At 37.1% G+C, this 19,527-nt stretch overlaps 1 protein-coding gene across 5 annotated transcripts in view; it reads left to right on the top strand.

The window, feature by feature from the left end:
- Positions 1-19,527, top strand: part of DLG5 (discs large MAGUK scaffold protein 5) — a 109,308-nt gene that overhangs the window by 39,594 nt on the left and 50,187 nt on the right. For all 5 annotated transcript variants that reach the window (XM_027880282.1, XM_027880281.1, XM_027880285.1 and 2 more), the window contains exons 2-3: positions 4,005-4,073; positions 14,991-15,159. In XM_027880282.1, coding sequence (XP_027736083.1) covers positions 4,005-4,073; positions 14,991-15,159 — 238 coding nt within the window. The remainder of the gene's footprint in view (positions 1-4,004; positions 4,074-14,990; positions 15,160-19,527) is intronic.

Here is a 19,527-nt window from a genome sequence, read left to right as displayed (position 1 = left end):
AAAGAACTAATGTTCCTTGAATAAACCCCTAGTTCTTCACACACTGCAGCAGGTTCAATATACTTGTCTCTTTGACCTGTGCTGAATTTGTGTATCTGAGGGAGTAATTATTCTTATTCCTACACAGTTATTTAATTAATATAGTGAAGTTAGAAAGATGAGATAGCCTTCTTTGAGTTGGATTATAAATAAGGGGCGAAGAAAAGAATTAGTGGACTGAAAGCGTATGTGCAATGAGTTTTGTGTGTCTTGCCAGTACAATCCCCTTGGATACACTACACTTTAAAGCCATGAGCAGAGCATGGATATGTAGGTGTATTTGCATGGAGGAGGATGAGAAGTTTCTGTACAGCCATGACAATTCTGACAGTTTATCTCCATATAATGAAATTTGAACAGAGTATGTTTTTTTTCAGAAGTTGTTGAATAATGTCCTAGAAGATATATCCTACTTGATCCTTTGTACTGCTTTCTTACAGAAAGTATCCAGTGCAAGCTTATTTTGGAGGCTTTACTTTGAGCTTATCTGACTTGGATTTTTTAGTCTCTCCTTTAAGTACAGGTGATGGCCACTGTTATGCGGGGTTTCACAATTCAGAAGTTGGAAAGACAGAAGAGAGAAATGTTCCAGTTTAATTTTGTGTGAATAATATAATTCCATTCGTCTGGATTTGGCATTGCTGATGAGTATATTGCTGGTTTAGATAGTTGGTGTCTTCTTAGGACATAGAACTCTTCTCTCTTTTTCCTTTCTCTTTTATTCCTCCTCTGCCATCATTCTCTCTCTGAACAAGGAAAGAACATATCACTGTTTCTGTGGGGCTGCTGTGTGAAAGATGAAGGCAAACTGCAACACAGTTCTCCGTTGTCCCTGGAGTTAGCTTCCATATTAAGCACCCAGTTCCTTTCCTGAATTTGTGAGTTTTTAGTGACCTTCCTCTTATGTGATTAATAAAGAAAGACAGTAATAACTCAAAGAAATTTGACTTGCTCTAATTGTTGAAAATAAGGGGAAGTGAGGTTCTTAAGGTTCTCAAGTGTCTACTGTAGCAGTTTCTAAATCTCTCTGCCCTGCCAAAGCTGTTTAATACAGCCAGGAACTGATCCAAAGCTTATGTCTGGATGAGTAAAAAAGAAAGCAAGTCTGCCATACAAAGACAGGATGCTTATGCTATTTTCCCTCTCTGTATAAATGTGTATCTGTAAAAGACAGGTTTGCTGTTTGGTTGGTTGGTTGTTGTTGTTTTGGGGTTTTTGTTGTTTTTTTGTTTGTTTGGGTTTTGGTTTTTTGTGTGTGTTTTTTTTTTAATTTTGTTTGTTTGTTTGTTTGTTTGTTTTTTGGTTTACATATGAGTAGGTTCTACTGTGTTACTTGGAATCCTATCATTTCAAGTTGTAATTTTGAACTTTAGGAACATGTCAGCAGTTGTTTTAAATCAGTGAATTGAGATGAAATTTATCAAGCTGTACTGTGAGACTTCAATATTCAAGGTGAACGCTAACAGAAAGATATTTAGGTCAAATATTTGGAAAAGTGTGGTGAAAGGCATGTGCACTCCTAGGTGTGAAGTACTTTCAGCATTTACTTTAAAGAGTATTCACGGCTTCTTGTTGGGTTTAGTGTTCTGATCTTATTTTTTGTACAATTTGACAAGATAGAAACTGTTAAAAATATGAAATAAAGTGAAAAATTGTTTGGGGGCGTGTGGTTTTGCAACAAAGTTTTTTAACTACCATGGTTGTGTAGCTCATGAATCAACAGGGTGCTCTGGTACCTTTTGTGGTAGAAACTAGCTTGGGCCTTTTCCCTTGCCTTTTTCCATGTATCTGAATTGCTGTTGGCATGATTTTGAGTGCATTCATTTATGTGAAAGGCATCCTGTAGAGTGGGGAAATGTTGTCTTGGAGCTTTTGCAGGTACTGATGATGTGTGACTGGTTCAATCAAGCAGAAAATGCCAAGTATGATGCCACTTTAGCCTGAATTTAATACATGGATGTGTATCAGTACAGGATCTAAAGATGAGTTTTAATATTGTGAAAGCTGTGTAGAGTCCTCTGTTTATTGTTTGTCATGCTTTCTAACATGGTGGTGCGTGTCATGAATTCATATCTTGTGTAGTTTAAAAACAAACCTAAACCAGACAAATGCTACTAGACCTTTTTGTTGTTGCTGTTAGAAGTGAGGAATTATGAATGGATCAGATGATTCCTTCCCTCTTGACAATTGCAGGTTTTCTTGATAACATGCCATGCATACCGGATCTTGGATTTACAAATCTCAGCTCATGTTTTAAAAGCATTATTATAGAGAGTCATATTTCTCCATTGATGAAGTCAGCTTGACAAAAACCTTTCTGTTCCAGGGAGCAGATTTTAACTTGTTTTAAGTCCTTGCTTGGGCTTGTAATGTGCAGGAAAAGAATACAGAGAGGATCAGTGTGTCTTGAAGACGAATAGAAGAAAAATCAGTTAAGATGATGAGATTTTGAGTCTTTTCTTTCTTCACTCTGAAAACAGCTAACAATCAGTGCAACTTCATTTAGGTGTGGAACTACTATGTAATCTTTTAGAGTAACTGGGCACCTTTGCCTTAAGTTGCCAAGTATAATCAAGTGTCACTTCTTGGCACAAGACTCTGTTTTGCTTGAGTCCCACGCAGTTTTGATATCATCTCAGTACACGTTGTCTGTCATAAAGATGTCCTACTTTGTTTAATATATTGATCTGGTTTTTTCAGCTTTCCTTATAGTTCTAATCTAAGTCCAGACTGCAAGAAATACTGCAAGTAAAATTAATGCAGAAATTATTTTGCTTTTACTAAACTTTAATGAAAGAGTAGTACAACCTAAATTATTATTTGCAAATATTGGAAATGGAAGCAAATCTGCCTAGCAGATTTTTTTTCTGAAGCCAACCAGTGTGACAGTGATAGGCTTGTCATATATGTTGTTATTAGAATTATTTTATCACATCTTGCCTTTCCTTCATCTGACACCATGGTATTTACAGATGTCATGTCTTTCTCTAGTAAAAAGCAGAGGAGACGAGCAAAAAATAGGACTTCTTTCTTATTTTCTAGCCTGTCCTTTCTTCAGTCTATTTCAAAGGTAGATCCATACAGATAATCTTCTCAGCTTTTATGTCCTGAAGAAAGGAAGGAAGAAATACTGGAACATAAGAAAGAGGGACTATAGGAAAACCAGCTCCTGAAAGGATTGAAACTGTCTGAGCTTGGCTGTTGGGAGGACAGGTTTCACATTCTGGCTAATGCTGAAAATGGACCAAATTTCTAATGGCTTTAGCACACAGTCATTGCCTGTCTTTACTATGGTGTGCTTATCCTGTCTGTGAGGGATGGTGGAACTGTTTAGTTCATGTTTTGAAGTAGGACCTGTTTTTCTAGTTCTTCTTCTAAGTAAAATCTAGCATGCTTCTAAAATAGCTAAAATGAAAGGCTTCTCTGTCTGTTGATCTATTAATACATAAAAAAACTTGCTGCTTTGTAGGTCCTTACTTTTAAAATTAGATACTGAAAGTTGCAAATGGATGTAAGCAAATTTTACTTACAAATGAAGTGAAATTTCTAAGTCTTGAATGATGTTTGAGGATAAGATTGCGAATCAGTTAGACAATGAATTAGCAGTTGGTACATGTAGAAACATAAGAAACCAAAATAGATTCTGGCTATTGTCACACATAGTCTTCCTATTGTAGACATGATACTGTATTTTCAGTGTATCTGAAATAATCAAGGTATTAGTTCAGTATTTTGCTGAACTAAATATTACCATTTCATCCAAATGATTTTGTACTCAGTGCACAGTGTAATGTTAATTTACAAATTATACTTTGGCTATTAGATTTTTGTGCTTCAGTGATGTGTGTTCTCTCTAATTTAGTGCGTTTGACATCTGCAATATCAAGGAAATGGATCATTAGCTTGTCTTGGGCAGAGGGAATGGGAGAAAGAAAGTAATACTGTCTTTATTTTCCTAATTTTAGGGTCTACTTACAGTGTGCTGTCCATAATGCCTTCCGACTCTGAAAGCAGCAGTTCTCTGAGCAGCATTGGTGAGTAAAGTATTGAACAACTGGTTGAGTGTGTCTTTTGGGAACTGGGAGAACAAATTTTTAAGGTTATCTCTGGGATTCTGGTCATAAAATCAAATAAGATGAACTATAACATGTAACTATCCATCTTCATCAGGAAAAATATACTGGTTTTGTACAGTGCAAGCTGAGCATTTTCATGATGGGCTGCAGTTGTTGCCAGTAAAATCTCTAACATGGGGATACATTAAATGATGTAACTATACTTTGAGTTACTTAGATGATGTAAAAATGGAAACATCCAAGTCTGTGCATATAAAAATATATATAGACATTTGTACATGTGTTTGTATTTATGTAGATGTGAGAATTCTGTTCAGAGTCAAAAGCATCATAGAAATTATAATGTTAGCTGAGGCCATGGCGTCTTAAACTTCTGAAAGTGGCTACAAGCTTTAACATTTTTGTTTTCCTGCGTGCAATTGATTGCTTCATGTTCTCTATCTTTCAAATCATTGGGAAAGACAAAATACTCAGAAAAAGTCAGAGGTAAAAGAAATGTTATTAGAGGTGTTTTATCCACAAGATGATTTTGGAAGAGCTCTATTAGCTGTCAGTTTTTCTCATCTTTCTTTACTTATACAAATACATTCTATTGTGAAATCCATGTAAAAGTCATTTGCCCTGGATAGGGAATGCAGGCTCTTGCATTTTTCAAGTTCCAATCTGTAGGCATCTGTAGGCTTCCCTGACAGCACCAGGCAAGTCAGTTGACTGTTTAGGGCTGTGGGTAGACATCTGTTGAAGTCACTGAGTTGAACTTTTAACTCCAGCGTGCAGGAACAAGATTTTAGTGTTGCCTGATCTATTTGCTGAAAACACGGGAAGCTGTGACATGTTAGTTTGATTTTAATCAAGATCACACTTGTATGCTATTACCTGAAGGAAGGGTAGGTGTAATTTGCTGTGATTAAATTGGGGCTGGAAACTGGGAGAAAGAAGTTCCTAAATTTTGAAGACAAGCAGACTCAAAAAGGAGCCTTCCAAAGAAGGAAGTTCTTCTAAGGTGAATTCCATTAAGTTTGTGGGATGATGGGATGAAGTGATGACTGAGATATGAGGAGAAATGCAGGTGGTCCTCTCTAGCTCTGTATTCCTGATTTTAAAAAGGAATGGTACACTTCTTTTTTTTTTAATGTTCCTTTCCAAAAACTTTTGTTCATAGTTTAAGATACTGAAGTTCATATTGAATTTGGATCTGTGTACTTGACATCAAGAGCTGTACTCAGAATTGATATATGATTTGGAGTGTGCAGTACTCAAAATCATTTAGAACCTGAAAATTAAGTGCCCTGCTATTAAACAAAACTTGTGATCTACTAATCTGCATAATTATTTATATATGTTAGGAATTTAATATTTAATATATTAACAGCCAGGGGAATTCTTTGTTTGAAGCTGGCTTATTTATTTTTTGGTATGGTTGTAGACTTGTTATTAATGAGTATGATTTTTTTTTTTCCCCCAACCATTTTCTCACTCTCACATCTTGTTCTGCAAGAGACAGTATTTTTTATGTGCTCTAATATCAGTAGAAAAATTGCTTAGTAACTAACATATCCTAATAGATGTGTTTGCAAGTCACTTCAAAGCTGCAGTGAGATTATTTTAATACTGACTAATTTATTGAATGGCAAACCATCATAGGTAAAAGCACTTGCATGCCAGCTCCCCTAAGGCTTCATATGACTTCTTTGAATGGAATCCCAACAAATACTGAGGTGCTGCAGCATCTGAGGAATTACAAATACAAATTCCCCCCACTCTGTCCCCCCCTCACTGAAATAATTTTCTCAAGGGTAGCTCTGTGCAGTGGAAGCGATAAGTTTAACCTGTGAAATCAATGCATCAGTGAAAGAAGATAAATAGCTCATGGTTTGCAGACATTGTAAGCTTTAGAATATGTCCAGTTTGATATTGGTAGTTACATGTACACACACATCTATATAAATGAATGAGTTCCCTAATCATGTAGACCTTCCTCACAGGACAGATAGGGGATCTGTCCTATTATACCTGAGCTCAAAACACTGGTTTGCATTATTACCTCACTTCTGTTTGTCAAGCAGCTCAGAAACAGATTGACATATATGACTTTTCAGGAGAAATGAGCAAGGTATTGGGGCCACTGATTATGCTCAGATAAATCATCAGAGAATTAGTCTTAGCGTCATCTAATTATGAAAGAGAGTACAATCTTTCATTTGTACTGTTTGGACTCCATAGTTTATAAATGTAACTAGAGAAGGATATGTCCGTGTGCTTCATCTTCTCTTCCCAGCCTTACTTAACTTAGCAATTGTAGGAGATGGTTTCTGCTGCCAGCATTCTTAATTAAATGATCTTTTTCTGAAATACTTCCAAGTAAGCCAGGAAGTTGTGAAATGGAGATGATGCTACATGTTTCACGGTTATCCTGGGTTTCTGAGTTAATTTATGAAACTGATGTATATAACAATGGCCTTGTTTTTCAGAAAAAGACCCTGATCTAGGAACTAGTCTTAGATCTAAATATCTAGTCTTAGATCTAAATAAGGTGATTGTTCTTAAAAGAGGATTCTGAGAAAACATGGGCTAAGTCTCAGTCAAAGAAATGAAGCATGGTGTTAGGATTTGGAAAGGAGAAGGGAAAGGTGAGACAACATTTTATTACTGTAAAAACTCATGGTGTGCCCAAGTCTTTGCTGTATTTGCAATTCTGATTCTATCACTGAAGGCAGAGTGCAACAAGCCTGGAGAGCAGCAGCATAGATGAACACTTATTGAACACCTTCTGTATGGGGAACAAATGGATCTGCTGAGGTTCTCAGTCTGCAGTAACCTCATAGTCAGTACAAGAGGAGAGCAGGGAGTTATGTGATTTGCATAATGTGACTCAGAGATGAGCTTAGGGCTAGTCTATTCCGAGTACTGGGTTGTCTTCCAAGCTTTTCTTCTCTTTTCCTGCTGATATGGGCTTGCAGGGTATGAGGGATGCAAGAAGAATGAACTTCCACCCTCATGTTAGCATAAGCAGTTGAGTGAAAGCCAATTTTCCCACCTGTGTCACAGCAGGTTAGCAGCCTTGGAGAAGAAACTCCTTTGTAGTTGTATTTGCCTTTTTCATTTGTATTTGTATGTAAATAAAAAGGCAGAGTGACAGTATGCTTTTCCTGCATATTTTCGTCACTATTGAAAATTAGTTTAGATGACAGTATTTTATTTTTCTGTTTTGCTTGCTTCCGTTTCTTTCCCATGTGTTAATAAAGTTGTTACCCATGTAAAATGGGTAGTTTTGATGGTATAATGGTATTCATGGTTTATTTCTGAAAGAGGTCCAATAAAAACTGCTGTAATAGCGTAATACCACCATTGTCCTTCAGCTCCACCTTTGTCCCCCCCAAGGAACAAATCTGTATTAAATTGTCATGGTCCCTCTCTGTGTTTCCTTTTTCTTTGCTCTTGGCTAATAACAAAGATTTTTGTGTGTAAATAGAAGCATCCTTCTTCTACCCACTCCCTGTGCCCTGCAGACTCTCTGAATGGAGCTGCAATCCTGTGTCTCTGACATCAGAATAATTATTTATGGAAATTCAGTGCCTTTCGTGCCAAGCACGGAACAACAGTGTCACTTAGGAATTGGATAGAAACCAGTAACAGAGCTACATGTGACAGCTGCTGGCTGGGCTCCCACTTGACCAGTCATGATAATGGAGAGGAACAGAACACGGAATCAAGACCCTCTTTCTAAAAAAAAAAAAAAGAGGCAGTTTGTATAGTGAACTTAGTCATTTGACATTTGATGCCACAACAGGATTATGGTTTCTAGAATTGAGCGATTTTTTACCTCTCCTAGTACTACAATGATGCTTCAAAGTTTTGCTTCAAGAAATGTGGGTTTTCCCCCTCTCCTCAATGCAGAGGTGCTTGGGTTTTGTTTTGTTTTGTTTGTTTGTATTTAGGAAATGTTCTTTAATGGAACCCAGCAGCTGGCATGCATGAGACATGCTAGAGCTCTGAGAAGATTCTTCACAATAGTTTTTATGATGATTTTTTTAACATAAAGGCATTGCATACTCTTTCATTATTTGAAAATATACTGAGTTCCTAATGAGACGATTTTTGGAATGGAAAAGACCTTCCATCTTTTCACATGCATAAATTTCTTCTTTCCGCAACCAGGTCTCTTTGCATTGTTTTGGTTACAGCTGCCAATCTTATGTCCTCTTCATTCTACATTGCATATTATGATGTTTATCTTTTAACAGACTATTACCTTTCTATCTGTTTAGTTCTTTGCAAACAGTATCACTTTTTTATCTTAACTATTTTTCTTACTCTTTTTTGTTCATATCACTGTGCCACATTTTCCTGTGGGAACTTACAAGGAATCATAGAATGGTTCGAATTGGAAGGGACATTCAAGTTCATCTAGTTTTAACCCCCCTTCCATGGACATACCAGTTGGTAACACATTTTATACCTCCTTCTTCCACCAGGCTTGTCTAACTTTGACTTCAACTGCGAGTAGTCCTTGCTTAACACTTGATTAACTTATCAACCTGACAGGCTACTTATAATTTGTTTTTCATGAATTGCAGTTCTGGTTGCTTAATCTGAGAGCCTTAATTCTTACTCCAAAGCAAACACTACCACTCTCCCATCAGGTTCCTTCACAATAACGTCTAGTCTTTCATTCCCCATTTTCATGTTGGCCATTTTGACAAGTGTCCTTTGATGCTGTTGTGATTTCATTTTATTGCTTCATACTTTCTACAGCTGTGTATAAGAAAGTAATTGTTTTCACTATTTGTAGGAACTCTTCAGTTGCAGGTGCGACTTATGATGCTCAGTCAGTCAAAGATAAACATTGTCCTTGTGTGAAAGAGTTATTTATTTCCTCCATGACAGCCTATAGGAATCTCTATTTTATTTCTTACCTTTTTTTTTAGTAGTACAAAGTTTGTTTGCTAAGGATACCTCAACAGTTAACACATCCCTCCCTCACAAAGGGACAAGTGACAATACTACATTTACTGGAAGAGCATGGAATGAATAAGGTACTAGGAACACTACCAGTACACCACATCAGAATCCTTTTCTGTACTGCAGTAATTGCCTTTTATTGTCCACCTCCTTGCCTATCAATTTCTCTATTCAGAAGTCATTTTCCTGTAAAATTTGGTCTCAATGATTGAATTAAAATTCTATGTATAGATTTATTTCCTATGTAGTAAACTAGTTTACTGGAAACAAGACTTTTAACTTGGGAAATGAACAGTCTCTTCCACACACCTAAAGTAAATTGACTCTCTTGTTTTACTCTGTTCATGAACCATGTAGCTCTCGCTAGGATTGATCCCTAGTATCTCTAACTAATTTTCAGTGTATTTGTTAGTAATCATCTCCTCTTAAGTACTGAGCATTCTGAATAGATTTACTGTAATATCATTGTCGTTTGGTGTCCATTTTCAGGCAGCTGTGGGTTGACATGAGTCATGCAAAGGGTTCTCTCAACTTGTGTCACTTCAGAAGTACTCAAGATTACTCAGTGGATGACATGCCCTGTTTGAAAAAAAGGAATGGTGACAATTATAAACTTAACTTTGATCACGTATGCTGATGCAGTCTTGGAGAAGGGGCAATAGGGTTTTTGTGGTGAGACAACTACTAATGAATAACTGACCATTTGCTATAGTATTTTCTTAGCATTTATCAGCTCCCTGGAGGGATTTCTGAAGATTTGATTGGTCTGATTTTGTTCCATTCTGATTTGAATGGAAATACAGTGTGTGAATACCCATCTCCTGCACTCCAGACAGCACCTCTGAAGCGTGGTGTCCTTCACTGCTCCCTGAGACCCTTTATCAATCTGTGCACTTAGGAAATCCTTTTGATGTCAATGATTTTCTTTTGGGGCTGTAAAGTGGTATGGTGAGCCAGTGCTCACAATCCTGCAGAAGGCGGCGTGAAGGACTGAGAACTGGAGGAGTCTCATCCCCTTGGTCGGTGTGCAGAGGTTGATCATAGTCACTGGGGTTCAGATTGGACACTTTTGTGTAGGCTGTGCTTTCAGTACACAGTTGGAAGCCTGACAAAGGTAGGGTTTGAGCCAGGGAGCTATCATATATTCAAACTCAGAAGCTTCAGCTGTATTTTTCTTGGTTACAGGAACAGATTTTCATCTCAGTTGTATTTTAGCTCAGCAAAGTTCTGCAAGGACGTTTGGAATTGATGTATCTGCCCTTCCCCACCCTATCCCCCCTGCTGTTTTTGAGTTGTACATTGTCTTTCATGTTGACCTTTCTAGAATTGCTGTTCAGTTCTTTCTATAGTCTTAAACTTACTGAAGTTGAAAGTTTGTTTTAGGTGCTCATGGCTTTGTTTAGCTTGTTACAATCTGCATTAAAACAATATATTGAAGAGCTATGCATTCTTTTGCCCTTGCACATTACATGATCCTCACTGCTTTCATTATCTATTAGGTTTTCTGTCTGTCAGATGAAACTGTTTCTACAGTTCATTATTTTACCTTTGAATTTCCTTTCCTGAGTGTACTGCTGCTTGTTTTTACTAATGTTGTATTTCACCTGCTTGCAATTCTTTTCTGTGCTCTCTGCTGTTTCAAGACCACTTGAAAAGATATATCTGAAGGAATGTATCTAAATGATGATTTCTGATATGTAATCCTGTTCTATCCTCATAAATTATTGAGAGAAGCTAAATATTTTAGAATGCATTTTCCTATACCAGTTTTTCCTCACTTCCCTAGCTTGGGAAGAAACCCTGTTGATCATTATTTGCAATACATCGTGCAAGTATTTTTTAACATTTTCTATCATGATTTCCAGAGCCATAAAGAAATAATATTTTGAACATCCCCACTGATTTTTTTTTTTAATGAAAGAAAACAATGAAAAAGGCTTGACTGTACAATTAGTCTCCTGATCATTTTCAAGCAAGAGGGAGCACAAATTTGTGAGTTTAAGAAAAATCATTGTGAAATTCAGGCATTCTGTTAGCTGGTGACAGATTGCCTTTGGAATTAATTGAATCCATGATACGAGTCTATTTTTCAAAGACTAATGAGTTTATGAGTTTATTATAACTCAAAGTATGTTAATGGTATTTCTTAGAATTAGCTGTTTATGCATTTGGTACACATTTTCTTACCTCAACATTATATTATTATTTGGCATTTTGTACATTTTGGTCCGGTTTCCACGACCTGATTTCCAAACCTGTTTCTCTTTAAATATTCTGTTATTCTTCAAAAAATATGCTACTCCATCCGCAAATATGAAGCTAACTAAGCAGTGGTTTCTGAGTGGACATATTATCTCTTCAGTCATTGTCAGTTAGAATAATCATCAAGAATTATATTTGGTATGTGCTACATAATGGGTCTTTGTGGTTTCTGTCAAGTCCAGCATTTGGACTATAATATGGAGGATATGATCACTCCAGCTCCTGTTTTCAAGGCTTTTATACAACCCATGATGGGATTCCTGCAAAATCTTGCTTTGGATTAAGTCAGTGCATGCTCAGGACTCAATGAATGTACTGCATTATGGGCAAAGTATGTTCTCACCATGCGACACCTCCCTGCTCTCGACTGCTTCAGGAGTTGATAGACCACTGCTTACCTGGAGACTGACCAGGGAGTGACTCCCATACAGTCAAGTTCTCAGAGTCCAAGTGCAGCCTTGTCAAAAATGAGTTGTGAGGCTTATCAAAGCAGATGAATGAGTTGCACTTGGCAGGACATGCAGTAAATGCCTTTTCAGAATTCCAAGTTGTCTGAGAAAGCAGGTGAGTTACTGAAAAGGTGGCATAATTTAGATAATGGAGATTTAGCCTTTAGACTTATTTGTTTTAAGACCAGTTTGAGTGGTTAAAGTGCAGAAAGGGAAGTACTTTTCTATAAAATAGGCAGTCGGAAAAAGAATACAAAGCTGGAAGCACAGGTCACTTTCCTTCTGCTGCATCGAGCTGTCTGATGTGGCAAAAGGATTTTAGCATTCAACTATAAAAGCTCCTCTAAAGGAAATAAATACTATGCAAATTTTCTGATGAAAAAGGTGTTTCCTGAAGGTGTTTGTTTTTTAAGCATTCAGAAATATAATGCAAGCTTTATAAGAACTTGTGTACAACTATTGAAAATGTAAGGTTGTTAACATAAAGCAAAAATAAACTTTTAGGTCCTCTTTTAAGGATAAGAGTGGATGTCTGTGTTTTTACAGCACTTAACAGCCATACATCTTGTGGCTGATACTGTGCGTTGACACTACCATTGCAGAGATTAAAGTATCTGTTGATGTGCTTGTAAAAATTGACAAGTTAATGAAAAATAACCCTTTCTGGTACTAAGACTAATGACTTCACATTAGTGAAGAAAGCTTCTTTCCTAAGGCTAATTAGCCTGTCTTTATTTAAAGCAGACTTGTGTTGCTTGGCACAGTTTTGGGACTCTGTGAACAAATGCTCCCCTTGCCTGAAGAAGACTGTCACTCAGATGCTGTCCAAGCTGTGGCGGGAGGAAAGAGGTAGAGGAACAGAGGTGTAACTCTGGGCTGCTTTTACTATGCTTGAAGACTCCCAGGACAGCTGTTGAATGCTGCTGTAGGTTTGCGTAGCGGACATTGTCCACAGGGCTGCTGCTGGAGTTAACACTGAAATTGGTGATGGACCAGTTGTTAATCCAATGCCCTTTTCTCCATGTAAAGCGCACCAACCTTCCTTATCCATCTCCTCCTTCCTCTTGACCTCTTGCATCCTGTTCATCTGTTTTGCTTGCAAGCAGCCCCAGGATGACATAAGCTTCTGAACTTCTCTGTAAGGATGAGAAGGGCTTTTTCCATGTTACACATTCCCTGATATGTCAGCTCAAGTGAGATGATGTGCATGTTGCCACTGCATTTACCGAAGACCATGCAGCTTGTCAGTACCTGAATTTGGTTTGTTTGCCTTTACCTTTCAGTTTGTTTATGAAATTCCTTGCTCATTGATGTGTCCAAACTATTCCAAGTGAATACATACTCTGACTTTTTTTATCTATTTGTTTCTTTCCTTACTTATTCCCTATATTATGAACCCAGGGTAGTGCATTTGTATTATTACTGGTTTCTGTAAAACCCTGCCATAGAAATTATGTAGACTATTTCTTTTTTAAAAGAAAGGATAACTGCATTTTAGAAGTGTGAAATCCTTAGTCCGTATGAATGAAGGGGCTCTATCTGGATGGAGGAGTGAAACAAAGTAGTAGGAAAAGCCCACATGCAGCCTCCACTGAAAATTCTTCTCAGTGATGTGAGTTTGTGCCCTTCTACAGAGTGCAGGTCATTCGTGCAGTTTTTTATTTCTTCAGTTTACTATTAGAGCATTTGCATACATTATTATGCAATAGTCAGATTAAAAGAACAGTCTGTTTTCATAAATTCTTGTTTCATAATTACAGTAACAGCTAAAAGGAATAAAAATAGGGATCCTATTATTCTAGACGCTGTATGTATGATAGCCCTGACACTGCAGTTATTTTGGTGTGGGAATTTTAAAGCACAGGTAGTTCTACTGAAAAGTTGGAGGGAGTTTTTACATTCTGCCAAATCTTCATGAACTGGGTTTAGAGATAAAAAGCCAATCCTTGCAACTCCTTAGCATTTAAAATGGTCAAGTAAATTTGTTTGGAATTCTTTCTTAAGACAGTGATCAAAGAGCATTATTTTACTATTCTATCTTTTGTTTCTTTATTAATTAAAGAAAAGACATAATAAAAGTACATCCTAACAAGTTAATATGTATATCAACTACTTGTTTCAGTTGTATAATTATGTAAAATATTTCTAGAATTTCTCTTTTGGGTAGAAAATAATCTCCTGTATACATTTAGGCCTTTAACTTTCACATCTGTGACTTGTATCTTTGAGTTTCCTCTCGTGTGTTTGAAGACACATGAGCAAAACTATGTTTACAACTGAATTTTAAATGAGCAGAACTAAAATTAAACTTGAATTAATTGTCAACATGTTATGAAGCGATGTACCAGACTCTCATCTCTTGAGTGGAAGAAGACATCTTTTTGTTGGTAGTGTTCTCTGAGAAGACAGTAAGCATCATCATCAGCTCTGATATTAGGAAAGCTGAGAATTAAAAAGCCCCACAAAACACTTTGAATGTATGACTGCCTCTTAGAGGAAATTTGCTGTGTAGTCCATTTGCAGTGATTGCAATGTGCTTGTGTTTGACAATGTTAAAAATGAAGCCATTTTTCACAACTTATTGGCAAGTCAAATCTTTAACTTCGTGTACCAGACTGAAAAATGGTGACCTGTGAAAGCACAGAATTGCACTAAAAATAAATGTTGGCTGTACCACACAACAGAGTAGTATGTCTATGTTGCTAGATAAAAGAAGAGCAAAAGAGCCCCTGTGCTGTAGAAGTTTCTCTGCTGTTGCTGTTTTTTTTTAGTTTTGGTTTGTTTGTTTGTTTTTGGTTGGTTGGTTGGTTTTTTTTTTTATTATTATTTTTAGAAACATGAACATGTTTCTTTATTGGAAATAATGTTTTAGCTATGACTTGTGTCACTATGGTGGTTCCTGAGGTCTTAGCAATTGTTGCTGAAAACTTGCTTTGCCTTTTAGGCAACTTATGAGTTCATGAGTGAGCAAGGAACCTACTCATGCAAACTTAACTTGCAACACAGGGCTTTTCTGCTAGCATGGAATCTGACTGGAAATACTCTTTTGTCAGCTCAATCATGAGAGCTTCTATTACTTGTTTCATTTTTGAACAGGATTCTGCAACCAAAAATACAGGATATTTTAAATTACTTCTCAAGTGAAGTTGTATTGCTCTTTTGAGGAGTTCTCTCAGTTGCCATGTACTTCTCTCTTTGTCAGGTACGACCGGTAAAGCATCATCTCCACCACCACCTGTAATAGACACGAGACAGATGAGTGAGAAGCTGGAGACTATATTGTATCAGCTCCGCCAGGTAACTCGAGAGAGGGATGAGCTGCGCAAGCAACTTGCACTTTCATCTCCTGGGTCCACCTTCGATGATTGCAGGTAAACAGAAAGGAAATGTGACATTTTCATTCAGTTCTCAGTACTGTTTTTAAGTGTCTTGACTTTTATTTGCCTGTAAAGCATTAAGGAGCTTGCATTATGTTGCTTGTAACCTACTTGCATCCTGGTGATGGGTGTGTTTCAGACATTGGCGTTTCAGAGCTGCCTGTTAAATGCCTATTCTCACTTTTGTCCAACAATTTTTCTGTGGGAGTGAGGGGACTAGGTTTCATCTCTATGTTGAGAGAAGAAAGCAGACAAGTTGTTTAGGCTTCCTCGGTTTTGTTGTGGGAAGAGAAAGAAGAGAGTGACTGAAGCATTTGGTGTTTTGAAAGCAAGAGAGAAGAAAGGGAAATAGCTCTGAATACTTGGCTGGAGAACAGAAATGAGGAGAGAAGAAAAATTTCAGCTATTCCTGAGCTTCTGCAGCAAGGAGAGAGAGGTTTGGATTTCTGTTGAGTAGACTAAGTGTTTTTTAGAAGATAAACTTTCTGGTATACATATATTGGGGAACTGTGTAGCAGAAATACATTGAGAGTAAGGAGCTCTCCTCCACTGAGAAGTTACGGGTGATGCCAAATTAAAATAACATCTTCAGAGTCAGTTAATGACTAGCAGTCATATGTAGCTCATTCTAATTTAAGAGTTGACATGTTAGGAGGAAGACAGTACTCAGAGTATGAGTTAATCGTAAATAAGAGTTTTATTGGGGAGAAAGTAGAATTAATTTATTTTAGAGGGTTATAGATCTGCTAATGTTTATATGTGACTGTGTACACTGAGTACTTTTTGGTAGGTACTTTTTGCCTGCAGTAAGCACATGTATGAGTATATTTAAACCTTGGAAAAAAATAGTCTGTCACTGAATCTGAAATAAGAGCAAAGAACAGATTTTCTGGGAGGTGGTGTCATGATGCATAGCTTCTCTGAACTTGAATGTTTTATTATTGTTGTTTGTTACTCAATCAGCTCTATCTGTATGTGGTCAAGCGGTTAATTAAACTTTGTCTGTATGAGGTGAGGTCAAGATTTGACTCAGTGAACTGGAATTGGGAGAATCTGGACATTTTATTAACTCCATAGCTACTCATCTTAATGCCCCCCTTTCTACCCCCATGAGCTCTGAGGGCTGCTTTAAGAGCATCATATTCTGTCTAACCATCTCAAAGCGTTGCGGGGATGGGAGAGGAAAAGATTGTCAAATGTCAACATCTTTTGCATAGCTTCCAGTTACTTACTTACATTGAGGGATTTCTTCTTTGAAGTTACTAGAGCTTAGGCATTGAGGATTTTATAGCTCACAATAATCCTCTGCATAATCCACGATACTATTAATAAAGTTCTGATGAGCTGTCCTCTAGACTGCCCTAGTTTTCTCTTTCTTTTCAATCTTTTGCTTTCAGTGTAGGATTTGTATGTTGTAGAAAACATAAATGTTTACAGCTTCAAGAACAACTAATCAGAATGAACATTGTATTTGTAGTCCTTGGACACTAGTTAGATTGAGAATACTGGCTTCCAAACAATCAAATATTTGAAGAGTGGGAAATGAATGAAGATTATTAGTTGACATTTTTTCCTTCAGTGTAAAAACAACTATTCCTCCCATCCTCATACACATCTATGGTTTTTAAAACGTACTGGTATTTGCTTTACTTTGTTTCACATTCTTTCCTTGTATAAAACTAATCTTCAACCTCCAGGAGTCAAAGCCCAGACATGGCAAACTGCTAATGCTGAAGTGTGAAAGCCGAGAGATCATTATGTAGGTGGTGACTTTTACTACTCAGACTTTATTTTCCTGGCTGTGTGTGCTGCTTTAACTATGGCTGTGCCAAACACAGGTGGTGCAGAGGCAAATCTTGACACATCACGTTGGCGTGCTTCAAACCAGTTGCAGCTCCCAACACATTGGTAGTCTGGGCTGTGCTGTCTGTGACGGTTGGCATTGCAAAACCGAGGGCTGTTTTCCAAAGCACATGTTGACTAAGTCTAGAGCAGTGGAAGAGGAGCCACAGCAGTGGATTGAGAAGCGCTGAATCAGACTGTGTGCCATCCTTCTGGACATCAGTAGGATTGCTCATGGTGTGCTTGTGGATTGACATGTATGTGAGCACGTGTGGTGGTGATTAAACAGAGACTTGACCAAATAATTTAGCATGCTCAAGCTGCACTTCAGACACTTCAACTTGCTATTATTACTTACGTAGCAGTAATAGAAGGGAGCTGCAACACAAATAAAACCCCTGAAATCTGCCTTTGAGAAGAGACTGTTTGGTGTGTAATCTGTAACTGTTGTTGGATTTGCAACAGTAAATGATAACACTTGCAAGTAGTTAGGTAGGCATTGCCCACAAAATTGGAGCTGTGGTTGGCATTAATTTTTATGTCAGCATTAGATACATGTAAATGTCAGTCTCACTGTGGCCTTGATTTATGGTCAGGGTAATTCTACTGTAGCACAAAGGATTTTTAGACTTCTCACATGAATATCAGGAAAACAGTTGGACCTTTGACCCTAGCATTTTGAATTTTGTTAATATTTGAACAAGTGCTTCCAAAATAGTAACTGATACCTCTCCTTCATTGAAATAATAATTTTCTGTATTTTATGGGTCATTTTAGCATAAAACTGTGGTAGTCTTGCCTGAACAAGACTACATGTGCTTGAATGGAGTGTTTTGCCGCAACAGTTTTGATTTTTGACTTTTGACCAGTATTCCTCATTTTTGTATTCCTGTTTTTCTTGCTAAGACATAAAGCCTTGGAACAGCACTGTGAAAGATAAGGCCTTAGATATCCATGTGGTTTTTATTTCATGTAGATGAGGCAGAATGGAGGATGTTCTTGATGGCATTGTTGGTCCTTCCTCGTTGTGTAGTTTGCCTAACTTATGTAGTTACCTACATAGTCTCCATGTTTATAGGTGATGTGTTGGGTTTTTGGTTTTGTTTTTTTTTTTTTTTTTTTTTTTTTTTTTTTTTTTTTTTTTTTTTTTTTTTTTTTTTTTTTTTTTTTTTTTTTTTTTTTTTTTTTTTTTTTTTTTTTTTTTTTTTTTTTTTTTTTTTTTTTTTTTTTTTTGTAGTGGTCTTGTTGTTGTGTGTTTTAAATAATGCTGGTGTTACTTCAGCAATATGTGAAATACACCTGATGGATGTTACACTTGTAGAACAAGTTTCACCATAGCTTTCAGGCTGACCTAATAGTTTAATATGAACATGTGTTAATGGGTCTCAATAAGCTTAATGCTACGACTGAGAGTTGAACTGTACTGCAATTAATGTTGTCATTTAAGGACTGTGGTGGACAGATGGTGTCTACTTTCAGTAACTTCACCCTAAGGTCTAATTTAAATCAATACTCGGGGGTTTAGTGATTCTGTCAAGGGTGTGAACATTTCAAATTGAGTTTAACTTATGCTAACTAGGTTTGTATTTTAAAAGAATAACACTTGCAGTAGTTGCAGTAATGTCTGTAGTGCTGCATGAGTAACATACTATTTCTGCTGGCACCCCTAAGCAATGAATTTAAAAATACCCAAAAAAATCCCTGTGGATATGACTTGAACATTTGGTTACTTTATATGATTTTGGCTTTTAATTGTTTATCAGTCAAGGAAGGGTTTTTTGTTTTGTTTTCCTCAAAAGCACTTTTCTGGAGAAAGGAGAAAAAGAGGAATTGCAGTTGGAGACTTCACTACTCAGCAACCCAGATGCAACTGAGTTTCCAAAAAGTACCTCGTATTAAACACATTCCCCCTCAAAGTCTGTGAACCAGATGTGGCTGGCATTTTTCTTTCTTTTTTTTAACAATTCTCACCATTGAAATAGTGCAAAACAATTTTAATTTTGATTGCCAGCTGCATTTCAGTTCCAGAATCCATGCTGCTGTTTTTTTGTATGAAGTATGAAAATTCTGATTGCTTTTCAGGCTGCGCTTACGGAGAAGCCATTTGGGAGAGTGCGAGGTGGGAGGGAGGAAGAATGATTGTGCAGCAGTGGAGCAGATATGATATGAGAATAAGCAGAGTTAAATTAGAAAGCAGTTGTTTCCTTACGGAGGCTTTGGTTTTGTTTTTGGTGGTTCGTTGGGTTTTTTTTTCATTGCCTGTGGTGTCACAAGAGACCCGGGGAGGTGACACAGGGACAGCTGTCAGAAGCTCCATTTTGCAACTAGAAAATTTAATGGTGAAAAAATTCTGTGACTGTACAGAGGAGGAACAGTTCAATTAAGAGCCTCTTAGAAGCTTAGTGCTTCAAAACAAGAAGGCTAATCGATTCTAGTCTGCAAATAAAGGTATCATGTACAAGTACCACACATTGTAGACATAATCTGTATTAGTCAGTTGCTTGACAAGGCAGATGATTT

The sequence above is a fragment of the Empidonax traillii genome, unplaced genomic scaffold (assembly GCF_003031625.1).
Source record: "Empidonax traillii isolate 1590-97213 ecotype Southwest subspecies unplaced genomic scaffold, ASM303162v1 scaffold67:size1865537, whole genome shotgun sequence".
Classification (NCBI taxonomy): domain Eukaryota; kingdom Metazoa; phylum Chordata; class Aves; order Passeriformes; family Tyrannidae; genus Empidonax; species Empidonax traillii.
Note: the sequence above shows the minus strand (reverse complement) of the source record. Positions and strands in the feature narration are given on the sequence as shown.